General features: G+C 28.3%; 1 protein-coding gene across 1 annotated transcript; it reads right to left on the reverse strand.

Moving 5' to 3' along the window:
* Positions 1–2,117: 2,117 nt before the first annotated feature.
* LOC120081175 (helicase SEN1-like) lies at positions 2,118–11,894 on the reverse strand. Its single transcript, XM_039035866.1, has 6 exons — positions 11,694–11,894; positions 9,066–9,608; positions 6,981–8,003; positions 5,512–5,839; positions 3,875–4,133; positions 2,118–2,765 (listed from the first exon to the last, which is right to left on the reverse strand). The coding sequence occupies exons 1-6, from the start codon at positions 11,820–11,822 to the stop codon at positions 2,540–2,542; spliced, it is 2,508 nt and encodes an 835-aa protein (XP_038891794.1). The 5' UTR covers positions 11,823–11,894; the 3' UTR covers positions 2,118–2,539.
* Between the last annotated feature and the right edge of the window lie 2,928 nt (positions 11,895–14,822).

Raw genomic sequence — 14,822 nt, forward strand, 5'->3', positions numbered from 1 at the left:
ATTAATATTATTATAAATATAAATGATAACCAATTTATCATACTATATTTATAACCTATAGTTTTAATATTTCATCTCATGAAACATATAAACCATAGTTCTTTTTCTATTCCATGGTACTTAATGTAAATCTCATTTACATCAATCCTCCACTAGATGTATCCATACATCATACCGATTACATCATATATAATCAAAATACCTCTTGTCAATTTGAACATTTCAAATCAACATCAAAAACTGATCCTCAATTAAATCCATTGAGCTACCAAGGGAACCTTATAGACCTGTAGCTCGAAGCTCCAACAGTACGTGAATAACTGACTAAACTCTTTAGTCACGGGATCCACCATCCATTAACTGCCAGACACTCCAATAAAAACTGACAGCTGAACTCTCCTTACCACAGATATATTATGTGTCCATCTTAACCAATCAGAAGTGCGACAACCTTTCACAGATTTCTCGTAAGTACAACTGGGCCAATAACCATTATGCCCTGTAGTTTCATCTAACTCCTTAAGTACCATTGATCCCTCTAATGAACATAAGTCATAGTCCTACTATGACTGAGTCTTCTCTTCCAAAGAGAAGTTGTGGCCACTATGTTCAAACCCCGGAATCAGCCCTTAAGGGAGCAATCTCTCTACTTATCCCTGTTTTGGGAAAGGAGTGAATTCCATCTTGTGGATTGAGTTCCCAGCTCCCAGATTAGACAAGTTTCCAAAAAGGTAAGCATATTGAGTTGGCAATCTGGCCACTCTCACTCATACTAATCAAAGACTGCCCTCAAAGGCAGAAGTTCCCAAAACACTCAGAATTGAGGTCCTGTCACCTATGGTCGTTTAGGTGAGATGCAAGTCTCTAGTATCAACGACGTTATATACAGAGTCTAATTATCTCGTGGTTCAGATCTTATACAAACTCTTTGTATAGGATACCCCTACTCGCATGTCTCTACATGAATGGTCAGGATATACCATCTGTAGTAGTTTACAACACTTGCAAACCTCTACAAAGTGGGCCATATCCATAGTGTCACCAAGATCAGGTATCCCACCTTAATCCTTATACTACAGACCTATTTAGGTTATTACTTAAAGCATGATCCACTTACATATCACATATACATGCTTAAGTTCACATAAAATAACCAAGAAACTTTGTTTATTGGATATAAGTGAATGCCATAATTAAATAACACTTATTTTATTTATTAAACAATGTGTATCTTTACAAAATAACAAGACTCCAGAAGAATTAGAACACCAATCCCAATAGAAATAAATATGCACACCAACGAACAAATAAAGAGAAACTGAGAGATTGATAGAGGGAGATACACCAATTCATCCTCTGAAGTTCGAGACTCTCTCTCTCTATATATATATATCTTATGTGATTTTAGGGTTAGCCTCGAATTCCCTCCCCCTCTCTCAACCCTAGTCGACTTTCTCCCTCTCTTTTCCCTTCTCCTCTGTATTACTTAGATCAATTACCATTTGAATTATTGTTTTTTGGGAGCTGTCTAATTCCTCGATACACTCTTCCATATGGGCAATAAATCCCGCTAAGCTATCTCCATGCTCAAAGCTACAAGTCTTTATAGCTTTCGACGCTAGGGCTTCAACCCTCATCATCAACTCTTTAATAGGAATTTCGTGTAGGTGGCCAACTACCGCATCAATTTCATCGTATTTCTCATAGATTTCCTAGAATCGAGTCCCTAGGGAATAGGGGTTATCGAGGACTTCTATTAGGTACAACATCTACTGTTCTAGCTCAACCAGTTTGTCCACTTGGGACATGTTTAGTTGCTTTATCGTTGACATGTCTATTGTTTTTCACACTATGAGCCTAACCTGGCTCTGATACCAACTGTCACAATTACACTTCCACAAGGTTTAGAAAGCGATTGTGCATCACTTTTTTTTGTACATGAATAAGTCAGCCAATTTAAATTTAGATTGGAGGAGGCACAATAGGCATATGTCACAGCCTTCAATCCCATTTGGGGAAAACGATTTTAGAACATGGGATTAGAGAAACAAGTTTTCGTAAACATTTAAAAGCATGTTTGAAAAATGATTGCCATAGGCTAGAGAGCAATAGGGGATAACAACTTAATAGCTTATAACTTCGGGTATAAAGATATGATGATTAGTCTACTAAGTATACTATAAGCATTTTTGTGACTATCACCCTTATATATGAAAAGTGGCAAGGAGTCACTTACAATAAATAGTACAAGAAAAGTAAACTAAATTACATAATGAATTACACAAGATGAAAGTATGATAAAATGAGGTTGAGAAGAGCATGCACACGCCATGGGCACCGTGCCTTGAACAAATATGACTGTGACACACAACACCCTACTTTCGCTTAGGCCTAAGGGCCCCTCAAACACTTGGAACAAAGAACACACCAAAGCTATCCGCCACGGGATCCCACTCATGTATATCACAATATAAAATTTTCTATCTCATTAATATACTACAAATTTAATACTCATAATCTTCATAAGTGTAAATAGCAATCAAACTCCTCTGTGATCATTGTTGTAAATGTTATCAAGTTTGAGGATCTCTTCTTTGATATCAGAGATTTGCCAAGTTTTTATCATTCTCATTCCATCTGCCAACTCTTTGTCATCCTCAACATTAAAGAAACATTTTCGAGCCTTGGCATCATTAACAACATCTCTCCATTCTGAATTGCTCTTTCCTAAAGTTGTTGCATCTCCCACAATCCAAAGGCAGAACCTAAAGAAATAAGAAACATAAGAAAAAATACTGAAAAAAAAAAGTATATTTGTGAATTTTAATGTCCGATGTTTTTTCTTTTATGGTATTGAAAGTAAGACCATGGAAAACAAGACCCTAATTCGTGTTAAGGAAACCTCAAAGAACAAGAAAATTAGAAATTTAGTTGGAAAATTATTTTAAATGGTAAAACTATTGAAAATATTTATAAGATATAGCAAAATTTTAGAAATATTAATGATAGACATTGATAGACACTGATAAACTTCTATCAGTGTCTATTAATGCCACTGATAGACACTAATAGAAGTCTATCAATGTCTATCAACATCTATCATTGATGATTCTAAAATTTTGTTATATTTTGTAAATATTTTGATTCATTTTTTTATATTTAAAAATAACCCAATTTAGTTCCTAAATTTTTAGAAAATAAGTCTAATATATCTTTTAATTTGGAAAGCAATTTAGTTAGAGATTTATTTGATATAAGAGTAAAAGAGTTCATTGACACACTAGACATGTTTTGAACTTTACAGGCTCATCAGATACAACATTTTGTAAGTTTAAAAACTTAATTAAATGCTTATAAAAGTTTAGGAACCTATATTAGGAATTTAAGGATTGTAATTTTAAACTAAAATTTAAAAATAAAAAGAGAATTTCTAATCTCTAGTCTCTTCTATAGCCTTGAATGTAAGACAATAAAAAAACTAGAGCATTGCTCTTGTTAAAGCATTTTAGAGGGAAAAAAAATAGTCAAATGACAAATTTAGCCCTAAGTCTTTCAAAGCCTCTATACAAAAAATTAGTCCAAGAACTTTGTAAGTTAATATCATAGGTCATAGACTTAGTGGACACAAAATTAAAAGTTCAATTATTTACTAGTCTCCTTTAATTAAGAGTTTAAATATTTATCAGATATAATATTCTAAGTCTAAAACCTATTAAGTACTTACTTTATAAACCGTAGCAACTTACTACACACCATTTTAAAGTTTAGAGATTGAATTTGTAATCTACAGATAAAAAGGAAAAATAGAAATAAATTTCCAATGTGTTTTCCTTTTAATAAAATTATAAAAAGGAATTAAATAGAAATACTATACCTTGCTCTTGTAAGAGCAACATTGGTTCTTTGTGTACTTGAGAGGAATCCAATGCTTTTTCCATTGTTGGATCTGACTGTGGATATTATGATCACATCCTCTTCACCACCTTGAAAACCATCAATAGACTTTACTTTTACTCTAAATCCTTCATTATTCTTCTCATATTTTCTTCCAAATTTGTCTTGAATTGATGAAACTTGTGCAGCATAAGGAGATATTACTCCAATGCTAAGATCCTTCTTGTTCTTGCACCATGCTGTATTTGAAATTAAGACCAAACTTTATATTTTGGAATTAATAATTAACATAGAGCAAGTTCCAACCCATGTTATAAAGTTTCTCACTCATATATATATATATATATAAAATAAATTTTCACAAATAGAAAAATATTAAATTATTTATAGAAATAACAAAAAAAGAAAACACCGATGGGATTTCTATCAACGTCTATCACATTATATCAGTGATAGACTTCTATCAGTTTCTATCACTGATAGACACTGATAGATTTCTATCAACCTCTACTAAAGAAAATTAAATTTTGCTATTTTGTGTAAATAGTTTCCCTTATTTTTCTATTTTTGAAAATTTCCTATATATATCTTGGTTTTAAAATATAATTTTGAGTCCTTCCACTTTGAAACTTGTATTTCAGCTCATTTCATATCAAATATATATATCCAAATTTTGTATAGTATGTTACGTTCAATAATAATCTTTAAATTAGTCCTTTACCTTAAATTTGAATGTAAATTTTTAAGTTAAATTGTAAATTTTGTCTCTATGGTTTGAAGAAAGAAAGAATATTAGTTTATGTAGTTTATAATTAGTATTTAGTCTCTATGTTTGATAAAGTTCTCCTAGTTAGGAGGATTTTATCAAATTATCGAGACTATTTTATGAGGTTTTATCAAATCATAAGAACTAAAATCCAACTTTTCAGATCCTGTGATCCAAAATTTCTAATAGCTTTCTTCAAATCATAGGGACCAATTATATAATTAAACTTATTCTTTATTCAACCTTGGAAAGAAAATTAATAAATGTTTCTGTAAAAAAAAAAAAAGTATATTGTAAATAGGTTTCCCAATTTTTTACAAGAAAAACTTATAGGGATCAAATTATTTTAGCAAAAATTAGTCATAGTCTAACAATAGAGATTAATTTTAACATATAGACTAAATTTGAACATTTAAAAGTATAGTAATAAAAAATAGAACATGTATAAGAATACAAACCAAATCGTGTTCTTACCAAATAATTAGTAAATTGAATTGAGACAAAAACAAGAAGGGCTAATTCCTTTTAATTAAAAAATAAACAAAAACTTTTAAATATTAGAGAGTAAAACATAGGCCTATTTTTAAATATAAAAAAATGAACCAAAATACATACAAAATATAGTAAAATTTTAGAATTTTAATGATAGATGTTGATAGACATCAAAAGACTTCTATCAGTGTCTATCAGTGACATTGATAGACAATGATAGAAGTCTTTCAATATCTATCAACATCTATCATTATAGCACTTCTAAAATTTTTGTTATATCTTGTAAATATTTTCAACAATTTTACCATTTTAAATAATTTCCCTAAAACATATATATTTAACAAAAAGAATTGACATACCTTTGTAAAGCATTTGGATAATTTGGGTAACAACAACTACTTCAACCATATTCTTCTTGCTTTGTCCATCACCATTGCTTTCCTCTTGTCCACCACAAACATTGATGAAAGAATATGGTCCAAATAGAGGACTTGGAAGGTAATGTTTTTCATACTCTTTATCCATTACAATGGAACCATCCAAAATTTTATTTCCATAAAATTTGGAATTTGGGAAGCAACTCACTAATGGATGCATCCTATATTGTGTATTCAATAGGTGCTTTGAGTATCCTAATAAACTTAGCCTCTCAAAAAGGCTTCTACCAAATTTAGCTCCTTCACAAACCTAGTACAAAATGGATTAGTTTTGATATTCAAATGATAAGTCACTCAACAAAAGAAAAATTAATGTTAGACTACGAAAATTATATAAAAATGTTTCCATGTAAATGTTAGCATATATAAGTCACTACAAGAAATGTAAAATTTCATAGCCTTTGATTGTAGCATTTAAAAAGAGATTATGAAATTTTAAGGGGAAAAAAAGCGCTAAGGTGAAAAACAAAAAAATTGGTTTCACGTGTGCCTAAACATTTCGGAAGTGAATCCTTACCGCCTTTTGAAACCCTTTCTTTTATTTCATTGTTTTCTACATGCGCCTAAATTAGGCGATGTTTGATAATCATTTGGTTTTTAGTTTTTAGTTCTTGAAAATTGTGTTTGTTTTTTTTCACAATTTCTTAATAATGATGTTCATTTGTAAACATTTGAATTCTTAATAAAGTTTTAAAAACAAAACAAGGTTTTAGAAGCTACATTTTTTAGTTTTTCAGATGTTAGTTTGGATTTTGTAGAAACCAATAACTGAAGAAGTGTTTAGAGGCTTGATTTTCATAAGTTAAAAAAAAAAATCAATTGGTTATCAAATGAAGTTTTATAAATTTTGCGACTAACTTTCAAATTTATATCCAAATGTTTATTCGAACTTTAAAATGTGTCTAATAGATTCCTTAAATTTTCAATTTTATGTCTAAATAATAGGTTAGTAAACTTAAAAAATATTTAATAAGTTACTAAAACTATTGAGTTTTTGTCTGTTATATATGTTTTTGATCTTTCGATTTTCTGTCTAATATGTCTTTAACGGCCTATTAAAAATTTTCTTTTATTAAATTTCTGATTCTATTGGACAAAAAGTTTATAGCTTAAAGTCCTATAAGACCAAAAATCCAATTTGAACATAAAAGTTAAGGGCTAGAGTTGTAGTTTAACGAGAAAGTTTTACCCTTCTAAAAATTTCTAGCTTCACCCCGATCTCGAAACTCTATAAAATAATTGATAAATATTGAATCAACATGATCATAGTTCAACTGAGCTAAAACATGTATTATTGTCCTCGAGGTCAGAAGTTCAATTTTAAAATCCCCACATATTCTAAAAGAAAGAAAAAAAGAAAAATCTTGAATACTTGAAAATTATTTACATACCTTGCTCTTTATTGTTGCTGGTAATTGGAACTCATCACCAATAAGAATAGCATGGTTTATATGTTGAAGTTGCAAAGGTATAAGTGATTCACACTCCTTCAATTGTGCAGCTTCATCAACAACCAACAAATTCAGTGAATTCTTTTTCACTGAGTTTAGTTTGAAGGAATTTGAAGCTGTGGTAAAAATCAAAGAAGCTTGCTGAAAACAAAACTTCTCAATTGAATTCTTGCTTACTTTACTTGGAACTTCAATTTCATCAAGAGAAACCAAAAGTGTCCTCAAAACCAACAAACAATGACACTTCAAATCAACCAAACTTTCTCTCACTTTATCATCATCATAACCTTTCCTCAAAAGGGTTCCAATACACCCAATCAACTCAACAAGAATCTCCATTTTTTCCAAATTATGCTCCATAATGACTTGTTTAGGTATATGAGTTACTAAAATATTGACACATTCTAAAATTGAAGAACCAATGGATTTGAACATTCTCTTCATTTTTGATGGCTTATTTTCTTGCAGAATCCCTATCATGGATGTTATTTGAAACTTCAAACCATTTTGTCCTAAACATTTGAAAAGCTTTTCAACTCTATGATCCAAATAAATATCTTCCAATTGAGAATCAAATTTAAGTCTATCTTTGTTCCCAAATAAGAGCAATTCTCCCAAAGGGCAAAAGAAGTCATTTTTACTAAGGGAATCATGTTTTAGTAACTTCACAACTTGAGAGGCAAGATTTGTAATGGCAATATTTGTGGGTGCACAAGCAAGAGTCCTAATTTGGTGTCTCATTCTTAAGATTTTCCAAAGTAATATACTTGTAGTTTTGGTTTTGCCTGTACCTGGTGGCCCCCATATAAGCTCTATTGAAGGCTTGTGTTGGCAAATAACATTTTTTATGCAACTTTCTATTGCAACTTTTTGGGATTCATTCAATGATGATAAGCATAGTGTTGGGAAATTTTGAGTTGAATCTTCTCCATTTTGATTGCATTGTTTGCAGGTTTGATTACCCTGAAACATAAACAAAAACAGTCAACTACTTTCATATCTTCACACAAATTACAAGAAATTTGGCATTTGCCCCATGTAATATGATGATGGTTTGAAAATTGTTATCTTTTAGAGTGTCATCATTAGGTAGGATGACAGTTGCTTAATGATATGATAGTTAAAAACTAACATTAAAAAACCAGCCTTGCATATTTACGATGGTTATCAATAATAGCAATTTAAAATTAACAATAAAATCGACCTGTATCGTACTTTTACGATGATAGTTACCAACATTGGCAATTTAAACTAATATAAAAGCTACTGTCGTCATATATTTACATAGATATGATTCAAGATGACAGTCGTAAATATACAACAAAGATGGTATGTACAAATTGATAATAATTCCAAATCAAACGATTGGGGGCTCAATTGTATGAACTATGATGCTGATTTTATACACAAATAGCAACTCTAAATTGACATCATTTCTATATCTACTTATAATGAGGGGTCTATTTCGATTGATTCGAGAAAAAAAATGTTTTTCAAAAAACTCATTTTTATTTAAATACTTTTGATAAAAAGGGATTAAAATATACTTGAAAATTTATTTTGAGTGGTTACCAAACACTCCAAATTCTTCTGAAAGGACTTATTTTTTAAATTAAATACTTGAAAATGTAATCCAAATACACCATAAATTATCAGTATAATTCGAATTCACCCTTCTTAACAAATGTAACACTTTTCAAGAAGTATATATATTATGATGTTTGGCCCCATCGCCAAAAAGCACTTTAATGTGCAGGTATTATTAGCTACTATTTCTTTTCTTTCTAAAAATATTTATAGAATAAGTGTTGTTCCACATAAAAATACAACTACAAATATTGAACTTAGAGTAGTACTCTTTTAAATAGAACATGTTTTTCTAAAAAGTACTTTTTTTGGGGGGAGAAGCACAAAATATTAGGAAAGTTTTTCAAAAGTGCAAAATACAACTACTAATTCGAAAAGTAATACTGAATTCAAAATCATTCTCAAACAAAACCATAAGTTCGAGTATAGAAAACTCACCGTCGAGGTTGTGCCCAAAATATGTTTGATGATCCCGCCATCAGTAGAACCTTGTAATGCCTTCCATATTCTCAAGTTGGTTGTCACATTCATAAGAAAAACAATGAAAAGTGTGGTTGATTTGTGTACATCAACTTGATCCATGTTGTTGGAAATATGAAGCTTGAGATTAGAAGGGGTATTATTGTCATTAGCTTGTCCTAACCAAGCAAAAGCCCAATTAAGTTCTGAGGAGCTTTCCAAGTAATCACTTGAAATAGTTTGAGGGTCAATGTCCAAAATTACAAAAATATCCCCAGGAAGTGCTTTGTATGGTTGATGTCCCTTCTTATTAGTGTTTATCCAAGTGCTAACATTAACAGAGAACATGGTTTTGCCTTTTTTTTTGTTTGAATGTTCAATAGAAACCACTTGTGAGAAAGGTGCTTTGTGAATTGTCTTCAAACTACAACATAATTCTGCTCTTGTTTCTTCTAACAAAGGGAATAGGTATGAGCCTTTGTATTGCTCCTCTGATTCAAATGATTTTGGAATCTTTCCCACCTTTGAAAATTTTTAGTCAATTTAGAAATTAGTCACCAATAAGCATATAAATACTACTACTAAAAATTTTATCTAATTTATGGTGTGAAATTAACAACATACTTAATTAACAAAATTTTATCTATCGATAAATTGAAATCTCAGTATTGATATCGATATTGACATGGATATTCTAATCTTAGTTTATTTAAAACTCTATGCTTGTTACAGAAAATTTCTATCTTTCCTAAGGATCACATTTGAATTGATACTTTTTTATTTTTGGTTTTTATTTTTTTGTTTTATGTTTTTGATTTTCAGTGTCTAAAAAATTTATACATGCTTGGTTACTGTTTTTTGCTTTCTGTTTTTTTATAAATAAAAAACTAAAAATATGTTTAGTAATTTTATTCTATTTTCTTATTTTTAAAAATTGAAACAAAAATTTGTTGGATAATTTGTGTTTAGAAAAGATCAAAATAAGTTTCGATGACTTTTTTTAGTTTCATACTTGTTTCATAAGAGAAAAGTCAAACTATTGTTACAAATAACTTTTTAGTGATATACATAGTTATAAAAGCATATCTTTTTTATTTTTTATTTTTTATTTTTTTTTAAAATCATATTGAAAAAAATATTATCAATATTTTATATGCATAGATTAATCAGAAATCAAATGAAGAAAAATAACAAAAATAAACATATTGATAAAATACAATAAAAGAGTTCTATTTTTATAATAGAAAATTATAAGAGAATAAGAACACAATTAAAATAATTAATCTCAACATAATCAATTTATGTTGTTTTCGTAAAAATAGTTTTATTGTTTTTATATAAAAGAGATAAGAATTGGGATAACAATTCTTTATGTTTTTGTGTATTTTTAAATTGATAAAAAAAAATCACATATTTTAAATCTCTAGAAGCCATACAAAATATTTTTTTTTTTTTTTTTTTTGGAAAAGGCATACTCTTTCATTAAGATTGTGTCCAAAAAAGACACAATCTCATGAAGAGTTGTGGTTTTCTAAATTCTAAAATATTAATAGTAAATAATAATTTTATTCATATTTTCCAAATATTTTAATTTGAATTTTGATATAGTTTCTAAAAAAATATTTACAATATTCTTGATAAAATAAAAATAATGTTAAAATGAAGTGTACAAAAAAATTAATTTGAACATTATTATCCATTCAATTTCATATAAATGTTGAAATTATTATTATAAAATAAAAAATGATGCTCTAAGATTTTATTTCAAGCCATGAAAGATAAGATGGCATGCAAATTAGACCACCAAACCACAATGCACATTTCATTAAACTTCAGAAAAATATTTTTAAAATAGTAAAAACAATTATGCACATTCCTAGGATCGAAACCCAGAGATGGAAGACGAGAACCAAAAACCTTTACCGCGTGTTTTTAAAAAAACAAAAACCGTGTTTAAAAACGGTTCTTTTTCCGTTTTTAAAATTCCTTGACAATTTTGAAAACATTTTTAAATTTAAAAAACAGAAAACAAAATTGAATAACCAAACAGACCCGTTTTAAAAAAAAAAAATTAAGAATACCATTACCATAAGTTTTAAATGGACACCATTTAGTATTTTGTTTTAAAAAAATACTCCTAAACTTTCAAAAGCTTCAATAATAATCTTAAACCTTTATTAAAAAAATTTCAAAAATATTCTTACTGTTAGTTGTGATGAAAATTGTTTGTACTTTGCTTAAAAAATACACCTGAATTTTTAAACCTTTCAATAGTATCCTTAAACTTTAGAAGATATATATTACCGTAGAATTATCTATTGATTGCCACTTACATTCAAATGAATAATAATTTCTTGATATTTTCTCTTATATTTCATCGATTTGAGCTTTATGATATAGTAAAAATTTGGATTCACCTACTAATGTTCCACTACCAAAATATAAATTTGTTGGATGAAAATAACTACCTTGTATGAAAATTTAATACACCAAAAATAAAATCACAAAGTATAAACAAAATAACAAGACTAACAAAAAGATACCAAGTAAAACATTCTTGGAAAAATCAAAATCTTAAAAAGAATAATAAAAAAAAAAAACATATACCTTGAGTTTGTAGAAGTTTTGATTGAACACATTCTTAAAGTCCCAAGAAAACAAAACATCAATGAGACCATTGGAATCCTTGTGATTACTAGCTTTGTTATTGCTTCTAGAACTTCCTCCTCCTTCCATTTTCTAGAGACAAAATAAAAGATAATGTTTATAGAAATGAAAATTAATCAAAGTTTTTGTGAAAGAAATATGAGAAATCATATCATAAATTTATATTATATGATTTGTAGAGGAGGAAAACCCTTTGAGAAGTAAGCGCGGGAAGACTCTCAATTGACTTGAAAACACACAAATAATAGACCTTTCCACCTTATTTCCCATTCTCTTTTTCTTTCTATAGCTTGACGTTGACTCCTATACACTTTTTACATCTTACAATATATAATATATTCTAGACCATGACTTTTGATTCTTCTTTCTAATTTCTTCATTTACTTCTATAACAATTTTTTTTTTTTTTTTTTGGAAATTTCTTGTTTTTTTCCCGCTTACTCGGAGAGTATTACCATTCAAATAAAGGAGTGGAGATTTAAACTTACAATGATCTTAAAAGGATTTCGTTAATAAGTTGATTAGTTGAGTTAACGATATAAGCATATATGCATCAAATTAATGAATTAGTGATTATTAAATACTAAATTGTTTATGTTTTTTTTTCAATAGAATAGGGTTTGGGAGATTTGGAACTACTGATTGTTTGGTCATTAACACATTTGTATGTTAATTGAACTATACTCAATTTGACAATACTTGGTGATAAAAAGTTGTTGTTGGCGGAGGAAACTAAAAGTTAATGGTGATAAGTGATATACCTTACCCAATGCCAAAGTAAAGTTTGATCTTTCATTGTCCTTGTTTGATGTTTCCTAGCTTCACCCAATTACAATTATACTTGAATTTTTTTTTTAATTCTAAACAAAAATAAGAAACCTATAATTTAACCATGAAAAATGAATTCAAATAACCACCGTATTGTTTGATAACTATTTAGTGTTTAGGTTTTTAAACTAAGCTTTTAAATTTTACAACCACATATGAGTTCTTTTGTTTTTGTTATCTACTTTCGATTAAAAATGTTTTCAAAATTCAAATTAGAAAATATTGATTTCAAAAACTTATTTTAATTTTCTTTTATGGCCCTATCTAATTTTAATATGCTACAAACTTTCGTGACATTCAAATATTTTAGAGTTAGATAATCTATCCTCACAAATAAGACGAGTTGTGCGGGAACTTTCTCTTTTAACTCATAGATATTAAAAAAAAATGCCTTTGTTTTTTAAATTTGACTAAAAATTAAAATATGGGAGATTTTTTAAAAAATAAAAAAATAAAGAAGGATTGTTTCATATATAGAAAAATAAATCAAAATATTTACAAAATATAATAAAATTTTAGAATTATCAATGATAGAGTTTGGTGTGCTTGGTCTTATCGTCCTCCCTGGTAGAATGAAGTTTCGACAACCCCCGCCCCGGGCTTACTCCCTATAGTCTTTGGGTTATCCCTACCCAGCCGATAGACTTCTATCAATGTTTATCAGTGACATTGATAGACACTGATATAAGTCAATCAGTGTCTATCATCATCTATCATTGATAGTTCTAAAATTTTGCTCTATCTTGTAAATATTTTCAATAATTTTACCATTTGAAATAATTTCCCAATAAAGAAACTATTTACATAAAATAGTAAATTTTAATCTTCTTTGATGTATATCATTGTCTATCAGTGATAGAAATTGATAGAAATCTATTACTGATAATATGTGATAGACACTTATATCTATCAATATATTTTTTTTACTATTTCTATAAGTAGTTTGAAAGTGTTTTCTATCTGTTAAAATTTTTCTAAAATTTTAAAAACTCTTAAACACGAAATTGTGAGGTAACTCGTACAAATTTAAAAAATGGAAGTCTTGAAACAAAATCACTTCTAAATTGGGTTAGATTTATTATTTTTTTTTCCAATAACATTTGGGTAGAATTTATTTAAATTCTAAAACATGCACGCTCTTTAATTATATATTCTTTTTCAAATGGTTTGTTATATTTTCATCTCTGTTTTTAAAAGATTCGAATGCCCCATGTGTTTCCTCAAAATTATACATAAACCAAATTTGTCTCAATTATTTAGCTAAATAGTTAACGATGGTGGTGACAGCTATGGATGGAAGAGGAACGAGAAATAAGAGAAAAAAATGTTCAAAATACATATTTAAAAAAAGAAAGAAAGAAAGTTTGAAGAATATTGGTATTTCCATCCAAAAATAATGATAATGGTATATTTGAAAATACATTCAAAATTTTTTAAAATTCAAAGATATTTTTACACAACATACAACGTGTAAGGAAATTTTTTTATATAATTTATCCCAAATACGATTAAGTTAGGAAATTTTTCATAAATAAAAAAAAATGTTAAACTATTTATAGAAATATAAACACTGATAGACTTCTATTAGCTTCTATCCCATAGTATCAATGATAGACTTTTATCAGTTTCTAACACTAATAGACACTGATTTCTATCAATTTCTAACACGGATAAACTTCTATTAGTCTCTATCAGCCTTTATTAGAGAAGATTAAATTTTATTATTTTATGTAAATAGTTTCTCTTCTTTTTTTCTATTTTTGAAAATTCACAATTAAGTTATCATCTTGGTTTTAAATGATAAAAAATCAAATATTGTAATTATATTTATAGAAAATATTAAAGAGAAAAATAAGTTTGAAGTAGGAAGTTTTTGGAGAGACGGGGCTGGAGAAAAGTTAATAAAGTTTTGGCTAGAGAGAAGGAAAGAGAATTTTCTATAGACTACCCTAAACCAAAGTATAGCGTCGCATTAGTTATTTTTTTGTTAATAATCAATACAAAATTGAAGACTATGATCAAAATGCTATCAAATAAAAATAATGCTATCAAATAAAACTAATTAAAGTTTAGTTGGATATAAACAATTAAGATGTAGACATACAAATGTATACAACAATCATTTTCAAAACTCAAAAGTAAGCTAGACAAAAGAATAAGGATTATAAATTCAAATAACCAAAAACCTCAAGATTTATGGGACTTTAATACGTGGTCGAGATATGCTTAGAAAGGGTTATC

Source organism: Benincasa hispida, chromosome 7 (assembly GCF_009727055.1).
Source record: "Benincasa hispida cultivar B227 chromosome 7, ASM972705v1, whole genome shotgun sequence".
Taxonomy (NCBI): Eukaryota; Viridiplantae; Streptophyta; class Magnoliopsida; order Cucurbitales; family Cucurbitaceae; genus Benincasa; species Benincasa hispida.